The sequence below is a fragment of the Rana temporaria genome, chromosome 9 (assembly GCF_905171775.1).
Source record: "Rana temporaria chromosome 9, aRanTem1.1, whole genome shotgun sequence".
Lineage (NCBI taxonomy): Eukaryota > Metazoa > Chordata > Amphibia > Anura > Ranidae > Rana > Rana temporaria.
Window position 1 is genome coordinate 138,731,762 of NC_053497.1, and position 20,836 is coordinate 138,752,597.

General features: G+C 40.0%; 1 protein-coding gene across 3 annotated transcripts in view; it reads left to right on the plus strand.

Annotated features, from left to right (window-relative positions):
- FUBP3 (far upstream element binding protein 3) overlaps window positions 1–7,287 on the plus strand; it is a 106,280-nt gene extending 98,993 nt beyond the window's left edge. For all 3 annotated transcript variants that reach the window (XM_040324656.1, XM_040324654.1, XM_040324655.1), the window contains 3 exons: window positions 4,498–4,569; window positions 4,740–4,867; window positions 6,000–7,287. In XM_040324656.1, coding sequence (XP_040180590.1) covers window positions 4,498–4,569; window positions 4,740–4,867; window positions 6,000–6,008 — 209 coding nt within the window. In that variant the 3' untranslated portion in view covers window positions 6,009–7,287. The remainder of the gene's footprint in view (window positions 1–4,497; window positions 4,570–4,739; window positions 4,868–5,999) is intronic.
- Window positions 7,288–20,836: the final 13,549 nt, after the last annotated feature.

The following is a 20,836-nucleotide window of genomic DNA, read 5'->3' on the forward strand; positions in this document are numbered from 1 at the left end:
GAATAGTGCAAAACATAAGAATTAAATGAGTCCAGTCACAGTACTCATATGGTGGCCCGTGGGTGACGATGCTTGAAAGATGAGACACAGAATAAGGAAGTCCTCCACCATCGAACCAATCAGACTCTTAACATAAGTGTTTTGCTACCCTAAGGAATGGTCAAATGGCGCAGTTATGGACCCAAAGATAGTGATCCGAACTCCAGGGGTGAATCATCAGCCAGTATGCCTTGTTTGCACCACCCTAACAAACTTCCATATCTGTTCAACCAGATGAGCAGCATCTCTCCCTAAAAAGAAAGTACAAATCTGATAGTAAAACCACAAACCACCATTTATTTAAAGTATTCCAGTCACATTCATGAATGTAAAACCAGCATATCAAAGTATTGTTTTAAACCAACAAGATGGCCCCAGTGCACAATGACGTCACACGTCATGATTTCACTCTATACGGCCTTGACATCTGTGCTAGTTGACATTGCACCGCCCATCTTTGAAACACGCTCACACACCTGAATTTGTGTGAATTCTGGACCAAGCCCTAACATTGTTTCTGATTTCCCCCCCCCCCCCCCCCCCCTTTATCTTCCCAAAATGTTCCATTCAGCCGTTATGGTCAGAGACACCCTGAAAAGTATAGTCAGACTGACAGCCCCAACATTGTGGTAATGCTTCATTATGGCAGACAAGTGAGGTCATTTGGGTCGAGTCTCCCTTCAACAGACTTGAGACCTGTAAACCCGATCAGACTTTCCGACGGAGATTGTGTGATGGCAGTATGTTGTCGGATAATCCGACAGTTTGTATGCTTCATCCGACAATTGTCGGATTTTCTGACAAGTGGAAGTCAGCCTGAATTTGTAGGAGGAGTAGGAAGGTATTTAAACCCGCCCTCCATCCTCCTTTCTGGGCGACGGTTTTCTTGTGTCCCACCCCATCCCCCATTTTTTTTTTTCCTATGCATTTCTTTTCTTTTACTTCTACTTGGTTATGCCCCATTTTAGGTATACTGACCACGTGACCCCGGCACACCTCATGTCACTGTCTGTTTTCCCCTCAGATCTTTCCTTAGCAAGATTACCTGAGTACAAATGTGTGCTGTCACTTTATCCGATCGTGTGTGTGTGTGTGTATTTTTTCACGCTTTCTATCCTGGGGAAGATCATTGTTTTGTTGCCTATAATATCCAAAATTTAAAAATAAGCTTGAGTACACTTTGGGTTATATTAAAGACAGAAACAAAAACGCATACCTGCTCTGTTTATGGTTTTGCACAAAGTAACCCCCCAATCCTCCTATTCTCAGGTCCCCTGCTGGTGCTTCTGGCCCCTCCCTGCTGCTCAATGTGTCAATTCATTCATGGAGTGTGGCTCGGCCCTGCCTCCACTCTCCTCATTGGCTCACTGGCTGTGATTAGCAGGAGCCAATAAGGAGGGAGAGACGCTGCTCACATGCAAGTCGCTAGCTCAAGATGGGGCTCATGTATTTGGGGGGGGGGGGCTGCTGCATACAGGTTTTTACATTTATGCATAGAATTTATGAAGGTAAAAAACCTTGAGCCTTTACAACTACTTTGGGGGCTCCCTCACATGGACAATTCTGGGCATACAGCAAGAATCAATGGGTTCGGTATACAGGTGTATGTAAACAGTGGCCTGTACAGAGCAAAGACAGGCCTGAGGAGAGCCATCGCTCTTCTCGTGTATCTGCACTACCAGCAGTTAGGAACTGATGATTTTTTTTGTGGCTGTGCAGAGGTAATTTTAACCTTTCGTAACCACAGGTAGAAGCTGGGGGTGTGGATGCATGCAAACTGTGTTGGTACCTCTGCCTGTCATTGCTTTGTACAGGCTGAGCATCCATAGCTGTCTGTGTACACATGCCATCCCAGCCACAAGAGTCCGGACATTTGCCCCTAAAATATGGTGCACGTAATTGCCCAAGTGAAGGAGGCCTACATGCTACAAATGTTTGCTTTTGTTGAAAAACAGGAATTTGGGTTCCTTCCAGCAGCCCCTCAATTTAGTCTGTTAAAAGGATCCTTGCATTCAAGCTCAGTCTACTGATAAGGTTTGTCCCTCGCTATCACTCCCCAAAGTCTGTTTTATTTAGAGAAAGGTAATTGACCTTTCAAATTTGGTTATGTTTGCTAGATATTAATATAAGGACTTGTTTTTGCCATCTGTATGGCTGACCAAATCTTTAACTTCTGAACAATTTATGCTTTTGCATTTTCATGTGCTTGAATCAAACTTTACACTAAAGCCTGGTGTGTCCAGACCAGATCGACGCAATCCATGAGTCATTCCACAAAATGGCAGTCTTGCCCATGTTTAGGCAAGGCGTACGCCTTAAGTGGACTCAAGTGGTCCAGGCTGGAAGATGTGACCTGTTTTGATGCAATCCTTTTCTCCTTTCTGTTATGTGAGAACAAGCTTTATTGCAGCTGCTATTGTTCCCTTGCCCATATTGTATGCAAGCAGAGAGCGTCTGTAACCATTCACATCCCAAATGGTGAACAAATTGAGCGAGTCCATTCACCTCCCACAGCCATCCTAATAAGTGATCTAATCATTTAGAGTTTTATTGCTTCCAACATCCCCCCTTTCACCTCCTACATAAAGCATCCAATGAGGTAAAACATGCTGGCCTGCAGTCAATTAATTGGCGTGTCCCTCAATGACTTTCCCAAAGAAAAGCCATTGATGGAGCGCCCTATTGTGTGAATTAGCAGGTGGGCACTTTGTGACCCTAAGCCATTCACACATGGACAGGGCCTGACTTGTGGCATCGGTCAAAATTTAAAAGGATGGAACTCTCCAACTGCTTTTGGAAAGGGTTGTTCCTTGGAAAACTTTCAGTTTGAACAGATCCATGATAGATCAGTATAATTATTATGCTCTTTTTCTATATTATATTGAGTTCTTGGTACAAGGCAACAAATGGTGCAGGCAAGAGCATAGGAAGATGAAGTGTGGTTAATTTCCGGTTTTAATTAATATGATTGGTGTATTAAAGGCAGATTACAGTAGCCTATCAGAAATAATCCTTGATTGCCCTTTAAATTGCCCTTGCTCTTCATGTCATCAAATAGGCATGTATGTGTCAATGCAATGTGGAGGGTCTGTTAGTGCAACTCTGTCTAAACCTAGCCCTTCTGTAGTTATGTCATTCAGGTTTAACTTCACCTCTAGCAAGTTTGATGATGGGCTAGCCATTGACATCGGTTGGGTGTATTTAAATCATTTGGGCTTGGTCATGTATGACTCCTATAAGTGGTGACCTCAAGCTTCAAATGTCATCCACAGGTTCCAATATATTTGAAAATGCCAATCATCCACATTTAAAGGATAATCGTAAACACATGCACAAATCTTATAAAAATTTACAATCGGCATGGGGAGTTCAATCGTTTACTACAAGTATTTTTTATAGCGCCATCAATTTACGTAGCACTTTACATATACATACATATATATATAACAAAATGTCTGTAATTATACATTCACATTAGTCCCTGCCCTCTACGAGCTTACAGTCTAAGGTCCCTAACTCGCATGCATACACATAAGGCCAATTAACCTACCAGCATGTCTTTGGGTATGGGAAGAAACCTGAGTACTGCATCTAACGGTGTTAATGGGCCTTTCGTTTTCCCTAGTGGCTGAGGTTTTTGTTCTCTCTTGATAGCCACCCAAATGTAGTGCAGTGATGTGATCTAGCTTGCCAATGCTCATTACCTTTATCGTTGCATTATACTGGCTAGCTACGTTATCTCTCCTCCATGCGCTGCGTGTTTATTAAAGTGGCCAATCACTGGGCCCCACTGCACTGAGAATCCTGAAGCGACCTTGTGATTTGCACACCAAGACCTCTAGAGTGTGCTGAACAGCTGACACCTTGGTGTACATCAATAGCAGACAGTTTCCTGACCACCAGATAGCCCAATAATAGTGATTTGTGAAATGCAAGGCTCGACCAATCAACTTGGGTATAACTAGCCTGGCAGATTTTACATGTGATTATTGCAATTGTCTGTTACAGATGTTGGCACTAATCGCTGTATTCTCCTGGCGGGGGCAGCTTTATTGCCACTAGAACACTGTGGCTTTGTGGGAGCGATTCCCACACCAACACTGTTTGAAGGAAAGTAATTTGTTACGTCTATGGTTGGCCTTAGAGGCTCCAGTGGTGAGGAGATTCTTCCCAGACTTGAGACATTTTCTTCAGGATCCAAGAGGAATCTGCATAAACTACAGAAGGGGAAAAAAAAAATCACAACAAATAAAAATGAGTGTTAGTCTCCAGAACTGCAATAGGAATTTTTGGTGGACTGACCCTTTAAGCTGGGGGGTGGGGGGGTGAGGTGACGAGTGTCCTTATCGTACAATTTGTACAAGTGGTACATGGCTAAAAGCACTTCAGATAAATCCATTACTTGAACCATCAGCATATTCCTTTTTTATTATATTTTGTTTCCCATTCTGTCCTTAGGTCAACAGAGCCAGCAGCAGAACGCGCAGCCAGACTACAGCAAGGCATGGGAGGAGTATTACAAGAAGCAGAGTAAGTGTTTCCATAACCCGCTATTGTCATATGCTGCTCTTTAACTTAGACGAAATATGTTCATCTGGGAGCTGTGTGGAGATTGACCCACAATCTAATGACGCTGTGCTCCTTCATGATTCTTCTGCTGCTGTCCATAGTCAATACTTTTCCTTTTTATGTCTTTTCAGCCCAGGCTGCCAGCGCCACCTCACAGCCAAGCTCCCAACCAGATTACACATTGGCATGGGCAGAGTATTACAGACAACAGGCTGCGTACTACGGACAGTCATTGGGCCAGGGGCAAGCCCATAGCCAGGTGAGTAATGTCTTGTGTAGTAGGGGGGATTTCTGAAGACCAAATAGAGCATGAGTCTGTAGCCCTAATAGACCAAGATTTAGCTGTCATTTTCTGGGTTTTCCCGTTACTACTGTTGGGAAACTATTATATACTTAAAATGAAAGTATTGATCTGTTTTTCTCTACATTTACTTGCAGGCCAAGCTGTCTAGCAAGAGTAACTTGGGTTGAGACTAAACTATGCACTGCCTAGCAGGACTTTCATTTTTTAAAAGTTCAGTTTTAACAGTTGGCTGTCCACTAAATAATTTGACAAGCCTGAAGGCCAGTTATTATTTTTTTTATTGTATTCTTTTATATAGTAAAGCTAGTTTTTATTGTAAAATTTGTCTAGTGTTCAATAGTAATATTTCCAATAAGACCTTGCAATATTATATTATACTAATAATAAATATAATAATATTGTAAAATGTCCAATAAAAATCGAATTCCTAAACCCAGGACCGTCTCTTGCAATGCCAGACTATTTGACAACTGTGAAAATATCTTCTACATTTCTTTATATGTTTCGGTTTTAAAATTTGCATCCTGCTGCAAGTTTATTTTTATCTACTTTATCAGAAATTTGTATTTTTAACTCCATGTCAAAGGCTTGTTTCCCACCATAGTTCGTGTGTTGGCATGGTTTATATTGATTTTATATTGTTCTGTACGACAATGCATTTTAACACCGCCTTCTGGTGTAAACGAGACCTAAATATAAAACATGAGAGTTAATTAAAAACCAAGATCTCAAGAACAAAATGTACTGTCAATATTTCCTCAATTTTTTTCATTTAATTTTATTTCAGTAAAAGACTGAAATAAAATAAAATTAGCAGACTTGACATTTTTCTTCTTGTACATTGCAATCTAATTTTTTTTTAAGTTGTTTATTTAGTATGGCCCTGTTTTTATATGACCTTTTCCTGTTTAGAATTAAGTGTTTGTTAGGTGCAATCATTTTATCATTTGCTCCTTAATCCTCCAGAATATAATTAATATAATGTATCAAAATAAAACATTTTGAAAGACGCATTTTACTTAATAAGACATGAGACTTTGCTCCTCGTTTTCATACAAATTCTTGTTTTGTTTGTTTCCCCTTGCAGGAGCAGTAGAACAATTGTCCAGTTGATGATTTTTTTTTCTCCCTTCGGAATCAAGGCAGGAGAAGAACCTTAATTTGTAACACGTTCATAGATTTGACAGCGTTTGAGGAAGACTTTTTTGTTTTTACAACACTAGTCCTAGAGTTAAATCTATACTGAACTTTGCTAAGAATCAGGATTATATAATAAAACTAAAGATTTAAATGTGCTGGGTTTATATTTTTTTTTTTTGTTTTTTCTTTGCATTTTTGTTTGCTACCCTTGAAAAAAAAAAGTGTTAACATGAATTCTTTTTGGAACCGATTACATTGAAGAAAAAAAAAATGAACCAAAAAAAAATGACATGTATGTAAATTTATATTCCTCCACTGTGTACCCCTGCCCCCCCTTGGTGCTGATATTACAAGATATTTGTCTCAATTTTTTTTTTTGTGTAGCATTTTGTCTATTGGACAGTGCAGCTTGGAGGTCTTATCATGAAAGTTTAAACAAAAAATTATTGATACAAAAATGTACACCACCTCTATAAAAAGAAATTTTTAAATGTGTATTTAAATATTCTTAACTGTAAATTCTTTAAATGTTTTACGTCTAATTTTTCTCTGGTATTAAGACTGTATTTGATTTTATTGCATTGTTTTTTTGTTATATTTTTTAAAGAGAATTATCAATCTGTTACTTGGAAATGATTGTTCATTCTGAAAAGTGAATATATGAATCTATTTCTTGAGACAAGTATTGTGTGTTGGGGTTATAAAGGGAGGGGGGAGCAGGGCCATATTTTGTAGGCTTTGTTTGTATAATAACCAGGGTTTTGAAGCGTTAATATAAAAAAAATGATTGTTAACTCCTCTTCTTCCAGAGGGAATTGCTATACATCGCAGTGCAATGTAACCCAAGTCCCTCTGGCAGAGGAGGGGTGTATTTTATAAAGCAATGTTTATCAATTATTCAGTTGCCTCTGTATATCAGGCTTCCAAGCGATAACAGGAAAATTTACCTTTTTTTGTGCTGTCAGAAAAATAAATGCTATTATTTTTAATATGAAAGAATTCAGCTGTTAAAATCTTTAATGTAAACACTGTGGAACATTTACCAGTATGGAGACGTTTAAAAAAGAATCATTATAACTATTTTTTAACTCCAGGGGTTTTTTTTGTGTTTTTTCTTTGTTTTAAATATTTTCATATCTAATTGTCAAATTTATCATAGAAAATAAATTCTAGTATTAACCACAGTATGTGCTAAAAAATACTTTTTGATTTAATAAAAGGGATATGATTTTGAATGTTTGTAGTTTTTATTTTTTTTCTTGTACAGATGACGACTGTATTTTTTTTTTTTTTGTTTGTTTTTAAACGGAATACAAGCTAATTTTTTTTTGTGTGTGAATTTAAAAATTTAATCCATGGGAACATTCCGTTTTTTGGAAAAAAAAGGGGGTTGACTTTTACTTTTTGTTCTTTTATGCCTAAAAATTGTTTAACTATTAAAAAAAAAATCACAATTGGATAATATTGAGTATGTTACAGAGAAATGTCTTACCTGACAACTGCATTTTACACTCTATATAATAAAAATGCCACAGGTCTGCTTGTGGAATAAAATGTTTTTGTCTCTCTTAATTTTGACCGTTGCTAACATTTTTATTGTACATCAGACACTTCTCCAAATATTTGAACACAAATAAAAGTATTTAACACGCAGCGCTAGTAAATTCTGCAGGACCTTAGAAAAGTAACACAATGGAGTTCATTTTACTCCTAAAGAAGGGTGCAATCGGGTGCGGCTCTACATAGTAACCAATCGGCTTCCAGGTTTTTGAATGGGCTTAATTTAGAAACGGATTGGCAACCATGCACGACTGCACCAGATTTTGCACATGTTACTATTAGTAAGGCCAAGTTCACACTGGTACGACAAATGCTCTGGCTTTGGGAGCACATGTGCCATGATGTGTATAAATGGTTCCCTGTAAGTGCCGTCTTAACTGGTCCGACTTTAAAAATGGTTCCTGCACTACTTTGGTCCTACTTTAGCCCATAGAATATCATTGAAGTCGGATCTCTGTCCTAAACATCTGACTTGTGACATCCGACATGGTGATTACAGCAGCAGTAAAAGGAATTTGTCACACTGGGATTGTTTTGATTGGTCAAAGGACAAGTCAGGCTATCTCAAAGTCGGATGACCGATGTCACAAGGCAAAGTAGAATGTCAGTTGTGTCGTACCGGCAAGAACCCGGCCTTAATCAACTACACTAATTCATTATCCTAAACCATGGGTCTTCAAACTACGGCCCTCCAGTTGTTATGGAACTACAATTCCCATCATGCCTAGTCATGTCTGTGAATGTCAGTGTTACAATGCCTCATGGGATGGGTCTGGGGCACACCGCCGGCGACCCACTCTCACTGTGATCAGTCACAGCGGGAGCCGATCAGCGCGGGCATGATGTCTGCCTGGACCCACCAATCATTCAGGACATGGGTAGAACAACGGTCTGCCTATGTAAACAAGGCAGATTGTCGTTCTGTGAGATAGGAAGGTTGTGATCCTACATTCTTACAAAGCAAGGACACTGATCTGTTTACCCATAGTACAAGCACCTCCCACGCTGTAGGCACACATTAAACCCTTTGATCGCTCCTGATAAAACCTTCCCTAACATGGTCATTAGTACAGTGATGGTGCATATTTTTATTTTTTAGCACTGATTACTGTATTGGTGTCACGGGCCCCCAAAACGTTAAACTTATTGTCTGATTTGTCCAACGCAATGTCGTAGTCCTGCTATAAATCACTGTCATTACTAGTAAAAAAAAAATCGATACATTTATTTCCATAGTTTGTAGATGCTACAACTTTTGCACAAACCAATTAATTTACACTTATTAGGTTTTTGTTTTTACCAAAAATATGAAGCGGAATTTATATTGGCCTAAATTGATGAAGACATTATTTTTTTATATATATATATATATATATATATATATATATATTCCCCCATTTCCTTCTATTAGATATGTTTTATAGCAGAAAGTAAAAATAGAATACATACATATGTATGTATTTTTTTTTTTTTTTACTTTCTGCTATGAAACATATATAATGTGTGTGTGTGTGTATTATGTTTCATAGCAGAAAGTAAAAAAAAAAATACTAATATATATATATATATATATACACACACACGTATTTTATGTTTACTTTCTGCTATAAAACATATCTAATAAAGAAATGGGGGGAAAAAAATTATATAACAAATGTCTTCATAAATTTAGGATATATATATATATATATATATATATATATATATATATATATATATATATATATATATTTTCAAAATTGTCAGCTATTTTTGTTTATAATGCAAAAAAATAAAAACCGCAGAGGTGATCAAATACCACATCCACTTTATTTGGGTACAGTGGCGCAATTATTTGTTAATGCAGTGCTGTATAACAAAAAATGGGCAGGTCATGAAAGGGGGTTAACCTTCCGGAGCTTAAAGTGGTTTAGGAAGAAGGGGCATATTAAATGAATATATACTCATTGGTGGGCTTGTCCTGGACCTAGCTGGCTCTTGAAGTGCACATCTTTGCTATTGCTACGACATTTATTAAAAAATAAACAAATTTTTTTTTTCTCAAAGTACATCTGAACCGAATTACAAAAATGTAAAATTGCAGCTTACTAGACCTGCATTATTGTTGTGTTTTTTGATATCGAGTACATTTTTTACACAAACAATACCTGTTGATCCTGATAGAAATCCAGCACCCTTGTAAATTTTAGCGTACTGAAATTCAATCAAACAATGTTATCGACTTTCCCAAATAGTCTTCTATGAACAAAACCCTTATGCAGTGCTGATTAGAACGGGTGATGTTTGTTTATTCAAATGAGAGCAGACCAGGGTAATGACGCTTCTCCACCACACAATAGAGAGGGAACATTGTCAACCTAGGAAAGTGGTGTGGTGATGGGTCACCAGGTGAGAATGAAGGGAATGCCTTACAAAGTAAACAAAGCCACCACATTTGGGAAAAGGCAAGCTGTAATTATAATTTTGATGTACTAAAAAAGTGCTTATATTTCAGTGATTTCAGGTTGTATTAGGCAGGCCATAGACAGGTGAATTCCTCCTGCAGAGAAGACCGTGATTAACAAAAGCGGCTGCTATAGCCGCTAGCGAAAATCTGAAGCAAGTCCGGCAGGCTGGTTATACTCAAGTTGATTGATCAACTTGGTGCATTCAGCTTGCCATTGGCCTTCATGATGCGGTTTGTTCATGAAGGCTCTCTAACAAACGTCTGAGGGCCTCCCAGAACAGCTGTATTTATACTGAGATTAAATTACACACAGGTGGACTTTTTTCTTCTTCTAATCATTAGGTGACTTCTGAAGGCAATTGGTTGCACTAGATCAGGGATCCTCAAACTACGGCCCTTCAGCTGTTGCAGAACTACACATCCCATGAGGCATTGTAAAACTCTGACATTCACAGACATGACTAGGCATGATTGGAATTATGGTTCCTGAACAACTGGAGGGCCGTAGTTTGAAGACCCATGCACTAGACTTTGGTTAGGGGTATCGGAGTAAAGGGAGCTGAATATAAATGCATGCCACACTTTATTTGGAAAACCATTTATCATTTTCTTTTCACTTCACAATTATGTGCCACTTTGTGTTGGTCTATCACATAAAATCCCAATATAATACATTTGTTTTTGGTTGTAACATGGCAACATTTCAAGAGGTATGAACACTTTTTCAAGGCCCTATGTTTTATACTTGTTACAGCTTCCCATTCACGCAGCAAAACTTGTATAGATTAAAAAAAAAAAATCTGCTTACCTTTTCCCTATGTAATATAAAGGGGTCTGGGGAATTGTTTACCATTATTATTATACAGGATTTATATAGCGCCAACAGTTTGCGCAGCGCTTTACATCAGGGAAGACCGTACAGTCACTATACAAATCAATACAGGAGGGATCAGAGGGCCCTGCTCGTTAGAGCTTACAATCTAGAAGGGAGGGTCAAGTGGAACAAAGGGTAGTTAGCTGTGGGGGATGATCAGATGGACTCAAATGAAAATACAGTTGTTGGGTGTGGGAAGGGTAGGCTTCTCTAAAAGCTAATAGAGAAGGAGATAGGCGGATAGATTGGGGTAAGGAGTTTCATAGGCTTGGAGAGGCGCTGGAAAAGTCCTGGAGATGAGCTTGGGAGCAGGTGATGAGAGAGCTAGAGAGTAGGAGGTCTTGAGAAGAACGATTAGGTTGGTATTTAGAGACTAGGTCAGTGATGTAGCTGGGGGCAGAGTTGTGGATGGCTTTGTAGGTAATTGTTAGTAATTTGAATTTAATTTGTTGGGTTAGCGGAAGCCAGTGGAGGGATTGACAGAGAGGAGTAGCAGAGACAGAACGGTTGGTAAGGTGGATGAGTCTGGCAGCAGCATTCATGATGGACTGAAGGGGGGTTAGAGTATGCAGAGGTAAGCCAATGAGGAGGGAGTTGCAGTAATCAAGGCGAGAGATGACCAGGGAGTGAATTAAGAGCTTTGTGGTGTCATTGGTTAGAAAGGGGCGTATTTTGGAGATGTTGAGGCGGCAAGATTTGGACAGCGATTGAACGTGAGGCCAGTTCACAGTCCAGGACTACTCCTAGGACCTTGACATGTGGGGATGGGCTGATAGTTGTGCCATCAATTTTGACAGAGAGATCAGGGGAAGAGGCACGTGGGGGAGGGAAAATGATAAATTCCGTTTTGGATAGATTGAGTTTGAGGAAGTGGTGTGACATCCAAAGTGATATATCTGATAGTAAATTAGTGATACGTGAGGAAAATTAAGGAGTGAGTTGAGGGGCAGAGAAATAGATTTGAGTGTCGTCAGCGTAATTAACCCTGTCTGTACTGTGTTGGCAGACCTTCATCAGCTGTAAACTAAATTTGCATACGATTTGTCCCAATAAGAAGGATAAGAATATTGAGGTATGATGATGAACTTTTATAGCAATCTGTCCCTTGTAAGTTAGGGCAGCCATGCACGTTGCAGTTTTTTTTCCTGCAACCAAAGAAATTGACACACTTTCCTCTTCAACACAGGCAATGCTAACGGGAATCAGCAATTGTCTTCTGGTGGTGTAAGCTATCCCCGCTGGGAGATGACTGATTATCGCTAGTGATATTCGTAAGAGAATCCGGCAGGCTGGTTGTGCCCAAGTTGATTGATCAACTTGGTACATTCAGCCTGCCTGTTAACTTTGAATTTTGGCCGATTCCTGCTGAACCGCCCAAGATTCGAACCTCGTATGGCTGGCCTTACTCTGAATATTACAATTGATACCTCTATATAAACCTACTCCAAAGGAAAATAACGGGAAAAGTAAGAATATTTAGTTATTATTTTAAGGTATGCCGTGTGAACAGGACCATATTATTTTAAGGTATGCCGTGTGAACAGGACCATATGAAAAACATATAGGGGGGGGGGGGCACTAAAACTTGGCTTGCTGTAAGAAATACACTTTAGCGGGGGTATGTGTGCCTAAGGTGACATCATAGACCACAAGAGGCCAGCTCAGCTATATGCTACCTTTTAAAACCTTACTTACATTCTGTATATCTCTCTTTGCAACTTGACATGATGCTAGCTGTCACTAATAAATGGGCTATGGGGAGAGAGCATGAGTCTGGTCTGCTGCCTATAATAACTTCCATTATAAGAGCATTAGGTGGTGGTGGGGGGCCATTCCAGCCATTTACAGTTCTTATCAATATTACAGGAGATCTAAAGACTCCCCTGTTCTGCACTTACCCAGCTTCTAATGCAGGTTGTCAGTGTTCGTCAGCTTTCTGTCAACCAGTAATGGGCATCATGGATAAACACTTGGGAAGGGGAAAGTGTCTGTGTTCCCTGTAGCATCCAATCAGATTTTAGCTCTTGTTTTCCTAGTCTACCTTGAATTCCAATCCCGGCAACTATTTACAAAGCTCTAGCTCAATGCCAAGCTTTAGAGGGGGCAATCTGTCTTCCAGTCTGGAGATGCTTTAATTAAATTGTTACATAATTGGTTCAATCTGTGAAGCAAAAGTATCATAGATTATAAACATTAATGAGAAAGAAATGAGCAATAATTTTGAACTGGAGTAACACTGAGACATCAGTTGAATCCTATACAGTGCATCCGGAAAATATTTACAGTGTTTCACTTTTTCAACATTTTGTTATGTTAGTCTTATTTTAAAATGGATTAAATTCATTATTTTCCTCAAAATTCTACAAACCATACCCAATAATGACACCATTAAAGAAGTTTGAATTCTTTGCAAATTTAAAATCAAAAATTACATGTAAATAAGTATTCACAACCTTTGCTCAATACTTTGTTGAAGCACCAATTACAGCCTGAAGTATTTTTGAGTATGATGCTACAAGCTTGACACCCCTATTTTTGGGCAGTGTCTCCCATTCTTCTTTGCAGGACCTCTCAAGCGCCATCAGATTGGATGGGGAGTGTCGGTTCAAGTCTGGGCTCTGGCTGGGCCACTCAAGGACATTCACAGAGTTGTCTCGTAGCCGCTCCTTTTTTTTGGGCTGTGTGTTTAGGGTCATTGTCCTGTTGGAAGATGAACCTTTGCCCCAATCTGAGGTCCAGAGTGCTCTAGAGCAGGTTTTCATAAAGGATGTCTCTGTACATTGCTGCATTCATCTTTCACTCAATTCTGACTAGTCTCTCAGTTCCTGCCACTGGGAAACATTGGCATGATGATGCCAGCACCATGCTTCACTGTAGGGATGGTATTGGCCAGGTGATGAGCGGGGCCTGGTTTTCTCCAGACATGACGCTTGTCATTAAGGCCAAAGAGTTGAATATTTGTTTCATCAGACCAGAGAATTTTGTTTCTCATGGTTTGAGAGTCCTTCAGGTGTCTATTGGCAAACTCCAGGTGGGCTGTCATGTGCCTTTTACTGAGAAGTGGCTTCTGTCTGGCTACTCTACCATACAGGCCCGATTGGTGGAGTGCTGCAGAGATGGTTGTTCTTCTGGAAGGTTCTCCTCTCTCCACAGAGAAATGCTGGAGCTCCGTCAGAGTGACCATCGGGTCCTGACTAATGCCCTTTTTCCCTGATTGTTCTTTTTCGCCAGCCGGCCTGCTCTAGGAAGAGGCTTGGTGGTTCCAAACCTCTAACATTTATGGAAGATGGAGGCCACTGTGCTTATTGGAACCTTCAATGCTGCTGAAATGTTTCTGTATCCTACCCCAGATTTGTGCCTCAATACAATCCGGTCTCAGGGGGTCTACAGACAATTTCTTGGACGTCATGGCTTGGTTTTTGCTTTGACATGCACTGTTAACTGTGGTACCATCTATAGACAGGTGTGTGCCTTTCCAAATCATGTCCAATCAACTGAATTAACCACAGATGGACACCAATCAAGTATAAACATCTCAAGTATGATCAGTGGAAACAGGATGCACCTGAGCGCAATTTTGAGCGTCATGGCAAAGGCTGTAAATACTTGTGTACATGGGATTTTTTCCTTTTTATTATATATTTACAAAGTTTTCAGCCAAACTTCTTTTGTGTTGTCATTATGGGGTATTGTTTGTAGAAATTGGAGGAAAATTAAGAATTTAATCCATTTTGGAATAAGGCTGTACCCAACATAACAAAATGTGGAAAAGGTGAAGCGCTGTGAATACTTTCTGGATGCACTGTACCATATCAATAGCACATCCGGTCAGATCTGTGAACCATTTTCAGAATTGTGCAATCTATCAATAGTCGTTCTTTCTGTTCTTTACAAAAAAGGGAAAAAGGTATAGTTGGAAAGGGAGAAAATTTAGGCCCCCGTCCCCAAATATTGAAATAGACAAGAACGGAACCCCTAGCAGGATTTTAAAGGCCCAGATAACTACTTATTCACAGATCATAGAAAGTGCTAAAAAGTAAAATCACAAATACAATTTCTATTAGGAAAACATTCATTAAAAAAAAATCTATTTTAGGCTAGTGTAATAGTTTGATGCCAAAGAGGATTACAACAAAATCCACAATGTTCTACATTTTTTGTTGATGTCACGACCAATACATTGTGACTGTGTTTCAGAATTGGTTTCTTTCTTCAGGGGTGCATGATAGTAGAACACAATCACGTCTAAAAATAAAACCTACAGATATACGTAAGCGATCAATATTACAGGTTACAGTACATACAAAGCTGTTTGATATTGGTTGCTTACGTACAGTGGGGATCGAAAGTTTGGGCACCCCAGGTAAAAATTTGTATTAATGTGCATAACGAAGCCAAGGAAAGATGGAAAAATCTCCAAAAGGCATCAAATTACAGATTAGACATTCTTATAATATGTAAAAAAAAAAGTTAGATTTTATTTTCCATCATTTAGACTTTCAAAATTACAGAAAACAAAAAAATGGCGTCTGCATAAGTTTGTGCACCCTGCAGAATTTAAAGCATGTATTGCTTCCTGGCGACGCATTAAGTTGCGAAATGCATAGAGGCTGCGGGACCATTGCCAGCTTGTCATGTCCAGCCTGAGTATAACGAGGCTGGGAACGCAGGCGACAAAGTGAGGCATCACACGTGTGGACCAGGACATACTCGTACACTTGTATACTCCTATTTACGGCTGGATTAGCTCAGTGACGGCTCCCAGGCACTTTTACATGTGAGTGGAATAACTCTATATGTTTTAATCATAATAAATTCTTTGATATACTACACCATGATAGTCTTTTATATGTTACATGAGTGGATATAGAACGAGACTACAGCCAAAGCATTGGGAGTGATTGCTGATAAACCTGAGAGAGGGAGTGGTTATCCATATGAACCAAAGGCAGATTTCTGGGTCCATCTGGTGAGTTGCCATTTTATCCGGTGACGGTGTAGGCACTATTTGCGGTGAAGGTGGAAACATAGCTGGGCATCACTGCAAGAAATTATCTATTAAGGACTTTCTTAGCACATATACATATATATTTTTTTATTTTATTTTTTATTTTTATATTTTTTTGTATAAAATACATTTTTTTTTGCTTTCTTGGGGCACATTTAGCCTGTGGATTGTAACAGTAGCATATTTGAAATCTTTTTGGATTTATTTCACATTTTTTTGATGGATTGAGAAATTCATATGTTATAGTTTGGCACAGGGCACTGTATTGGTATTTATTTCACACTATTTATTGATTGTTTGCACATTAATTCAAGTTCACAGGATCAGTGGTGGTAAAATGTTTATATAAGTTAGCGCAATACACTTCACAGTGTAAAATTAGCCAGAAACTGGACAATTTAAATTAGTAAATCTAGGCCCAAATTTACTAGAGACAAAGGGCCAGATTCACAAAAGAGATACGACGGCGTATCTCCTGATACGCCGTCGTATCTCTGAGATACGATTGTCGTATCTATGCGCCTGATTCATAGAATCAGGTTACGCATAGATAGCCCTAAGATCCGACAGGTGTAACTATGTTACACCGTCGGATCTTAGGCTGCATTTCTAGGCCGGCCGCTAGGTGGCGATTCCATTGCGGCCGGCGTAGAATATGCAAATGACTAGTTACGGCGATTCACAAACGTCTGCTTTGCCCGTCGATCTAAATTTACGTAGTTTCCGTAGAGATGCGTCGCGTAAAACTAAGCATGCCCTCTAGGTGGTCTAAGCAATGTTAAGTATGGGCGTCGTTCCCGCGTCGAAATTTTAAATTTCACGTCGTTTGCGTAAGTCGTCCGTGAATGGCGCTGGACGCCATTTACGTTAACGTCAAAACCAATGACGTCCTTGCGACGTCATTTAGCGCAATGCACGTCGGGTAATTTGACGGACCGAGCATGTGCAGTACGTCCGGCACGGGAACGCGCCTAATTTAAATGGTGCCCGCCCCATTTGAATTAGGCGAGCGGATTTACGTTACACCGCCACAAGTTTACAGGTAAGTGCTTTGTGAATCAGGCACTTACGCTGTAAACTTGCGGCAGTGTAACGTAAATGGGATACGTTACGCCGCCGCTGCGCAACGTATTTGTCTGTGAATCTGGCCCAAAGAGCACAGGCTGGGGTTTGTTTTATAACAAGAAATACTGCAGAGCATACAACCGTGCAAAACTGGACATAAACGGCACAGGTTTTATCAGGAATAATAGGCCAAAATATTTGACAAAGACAGCAGACAGATGATTTGCTACATTAGTATAAATTTAGACAGCAGCAGGATAAATTTACTGAGCAAGACTAGGCCTAAATTTACAAGAAACAAAACACAGTCTGGGGTTTTACTATACGAATTAAGATACTGCAGGATATTCAACAGTTTTAAATTGGCCACCAGCGGAACAGTTTTCTTTATGATTAATAGGTCTACCTTTTAATTAATCTATGGGAATAGGCAGGGCTTTTTTCCTCAGAGAATAGATGCAGGTACTCCCCCCTTTTACCTGCCCCCTACCCACCTTTCAGTATCATCCCTTAGTTCCAATCCTACCCACCTTTTAGTAAAACCCCCTTTGGGAAAATACAGAACCAAGTATAATTTTGTGGTGCTACATAATTTGTATGGAATTTCTTAATGATAATAAGGGAAAGCAGTAAAATAGTAGATTACCTGTAGCCAGCAGTAATAGATCCCCCAGCAAAAATAGATCTCCCAGAAACAATAGACCCCCCAAAAAACAATACCTCCCCTACCAAATAGACCCACCTCAGCAACAATAGATCTCCTAGCAGCCAGCATCAATAGACTCCTCCCTCAATAGTAGATCCCTCCCAGCAACAATAGTCCCTCTGCAACAATAGATTTTCTCTAGAGATAATAGATAGCCCCAGCAGCTAGGAGCCCTCCAGTGCACCCCTTGACATTGCACACATTCAGCGCCAGAGGTTTTAGAACTGCATTCCCTCTCGTTTTCGCTGAGGAAAATGCAGTTAATGTGATAAAATGGGAGGGGATTTTGGAGCACATTATTCTTGCACATTTTTTTCTTTCAAACAATGCAGTAGCTTCCTGCAAACAAAATGTAGCTTTAGGAGCAGATGGTCAGTACCAAGTGAATGCCACTCTTTGAGCACCCCAAAAATCCTTATCAATATAAAAAAAAAAAAAGCAAAAGAAATAAAAACCCCTAAATACCACACTGAAACAAAAGCCTGCTCCTTTCTTAGGGGAAGTCTTTAAAAAAAAAAGAGTACGCAAAAGCTCCCTTTATTACCCCTTCTAAGCCATCTGGCCGTAGTTAAGGCCACACAGTGCATTTTTCTTTTAACCACTTAAGGACCCCTTCACCCTGATATACTTCGGCAGAAGGGCACGGCTAGGCACAGGCACGTACCTGTACGTCGCCTTTAAGAGCCCAGCCGTGGGTCGTGAGCGCGCCGCCTGCGGACCTGATCGCCTGTGTTAGGGAACGACGATCAGTGACGTCACGCGCACAGCCATGCCCCCCACAATAAGAACACTCCCTTAGGGCACACTTAACCCCTTCAGCGCCCCCTCCTGGTTAACCCCTTCACTGCCAGTATCATTTTTACAGTAATCAGTGCATTTTTATAGCACTTTTCGCTGTGAAAATGTCAATGGTCCCAAAAATGTGTCAAAAGTGTCCGATGTGTCCGCCATAATGTCGCAGTCACGAAAAAAATCACTGATCGCCGCCATTACTAGTAAAAAAAAAATTATTAATAAAAATGCCATAAAACTATCCCCTATGTTGTAAACGCTATAACTTTTGCGCAAACCAATCAATAAACGCTTATTGCGATTTCTTTTACCATAAATATGTAGAAGATCACGTATCGGCCTAAACTGAGGGAAAAAAACGTTTTTTTATATATTTTTGGGGGATATTTATTATAGAAAAAAGTTAAAAATATTGAATTTTTTTCCAAATTGTCGCTCTATTTTTGTTTATAGCGCAAAAAATGAAAACCGTAGAGGTGATCAAATACCACCAAAAGAAAGCTCTATTTGTGGGAAAAAAAATTGTTTGGGAGCCACAACTGCGCAATTGTCAGTTAAAGCGACACAGTGCCGAATCGCAAAAAGGGGCCAGGTCCTTTACCTGCATAATGGTCCGGGTCTTAAGTGGTTAAAGAATTTTTATTATTATAATACATTATTTAACCACTTCAGCCCCGAACCATATTGCTACTCAATGACCGGGCCCCTTTTTGCGATTCGGCACTGCGTCGCTTTAACTGACAATTGCGCGGTCAATTGGCGTCCTTTTTTTCCCACAAATAGAGCTTTCTTTTGGTGGTATTTGATCACTTCTGCGGTTTTTATTTTTTGCGCTATATACAAAAATAGAACGAAATTTTGGAAAAAAAAATGAATATTTTTTACTTTTTGCTATAATAAATATACCCAAAAATATATAAAAAAAAATGTTTTCCTCAGTTTAGGCTAATACGTATTCTTTGACATATTTTTCATAAACAAAAATCGCAATAAGCGTTTATTGATTGGTTTGCGCAAAAGTTGTAGCGTCTACAAAATAGGGCATAGTTTTATGGCATTTTTATAAATATACTTGTTTTACTAGTAAAAGCGGCGATTAGCGATTTTTTTCGGTACTGCGACATTATGGCGGACACTTCGGACACTTTTGAGACATTTTTGGGACCATTGGCATTTTTATAGCGATCAGTGCTATAAAAATGCATTGATTACTATAAAAATGCCACTGTCAGGAAAGGGGTTAACATTAGGGGGCGGGGAAGGGGTTAAGTATGTTCCCTGGGTGTGTTTTAACTGTAGGGGGGGTGGACTCACTAGGGGAAATGTCTGATTGCTGTTCATACATTGTATGAACAGAAGATAAGGCATTTCTCCCCTGACAGGACCGGTAGCTGTGTGTTTACACACACAGCTCCCGGTCCTCGCTCTGTAACGAGCGATCGCGGGTGCCCGGCGGTGATGACGTATAGCTACGTGATCTCGCCCAGCAGAGCCGATCTGCCGCCGTATAAATGCTGGTCGGCAAGCAGTTAATAGCGCTTTATCATATTAAAGATGATATGAGATTTTAGTATTTGGGTTAGCAACGTTAAATGTTCTTCCTGTGCATTGAATGGATGCAAAAATATCAGTAGTCATCACTGATTAGATTAGGTAGGTTAATGGGACAAAATTAAGAGTACAGTGGGTGAGGATAATGGCGTGTAGAGCCTAGTACACACTGTTTTTTTTGTTCAACCCAGGAGCTCCCCCGCCAGAACACTCCGGGCAGTGCTCTCTGCCATTGGCTGAGAGCGCTGATCGGGAGCGAGTCGGCTGCTGGTTTTCCAGCATGCTTATCTGACAGAAGCCAACCATATGGCCAAGTCCTGTCAGACTGGCTGCCATACACACAGGGCTAATATCAGACGATTTTTATTGAACCGGGCAATGTCGCCTGGCATTCGGCCCGTGTGTACTAGGCTTAATGCAGGCCATACATGGAGTTGCAGGAAAGAAATTAGCTCGAATTCCCCATCAACACAGTCAGTGTTGACAGGGGATCCCCTCCTGCTGAGCCATTGTATTCTCCTGACGAAGGAAGCCATCCCGCCAGTGGTTATTGCTAGCAGCTTTACCAGCCTGTAGCGATAATCGGATGTAATATCTGGCAGGCTGGTTGTACCCAAGTTGATAGAGTGATCGATCAACTTGGGCACATTCAGCCTGCCCATACATTGTTCAAATCTCGACCATTCCCGGCTGAACCAGCTGAGGTTTGAATCGTCTATGGCTGGCCTATGTTCGTACAGGGACAGGGGACAATGCCAGTGTTCTGCATAATGTGTATGTGC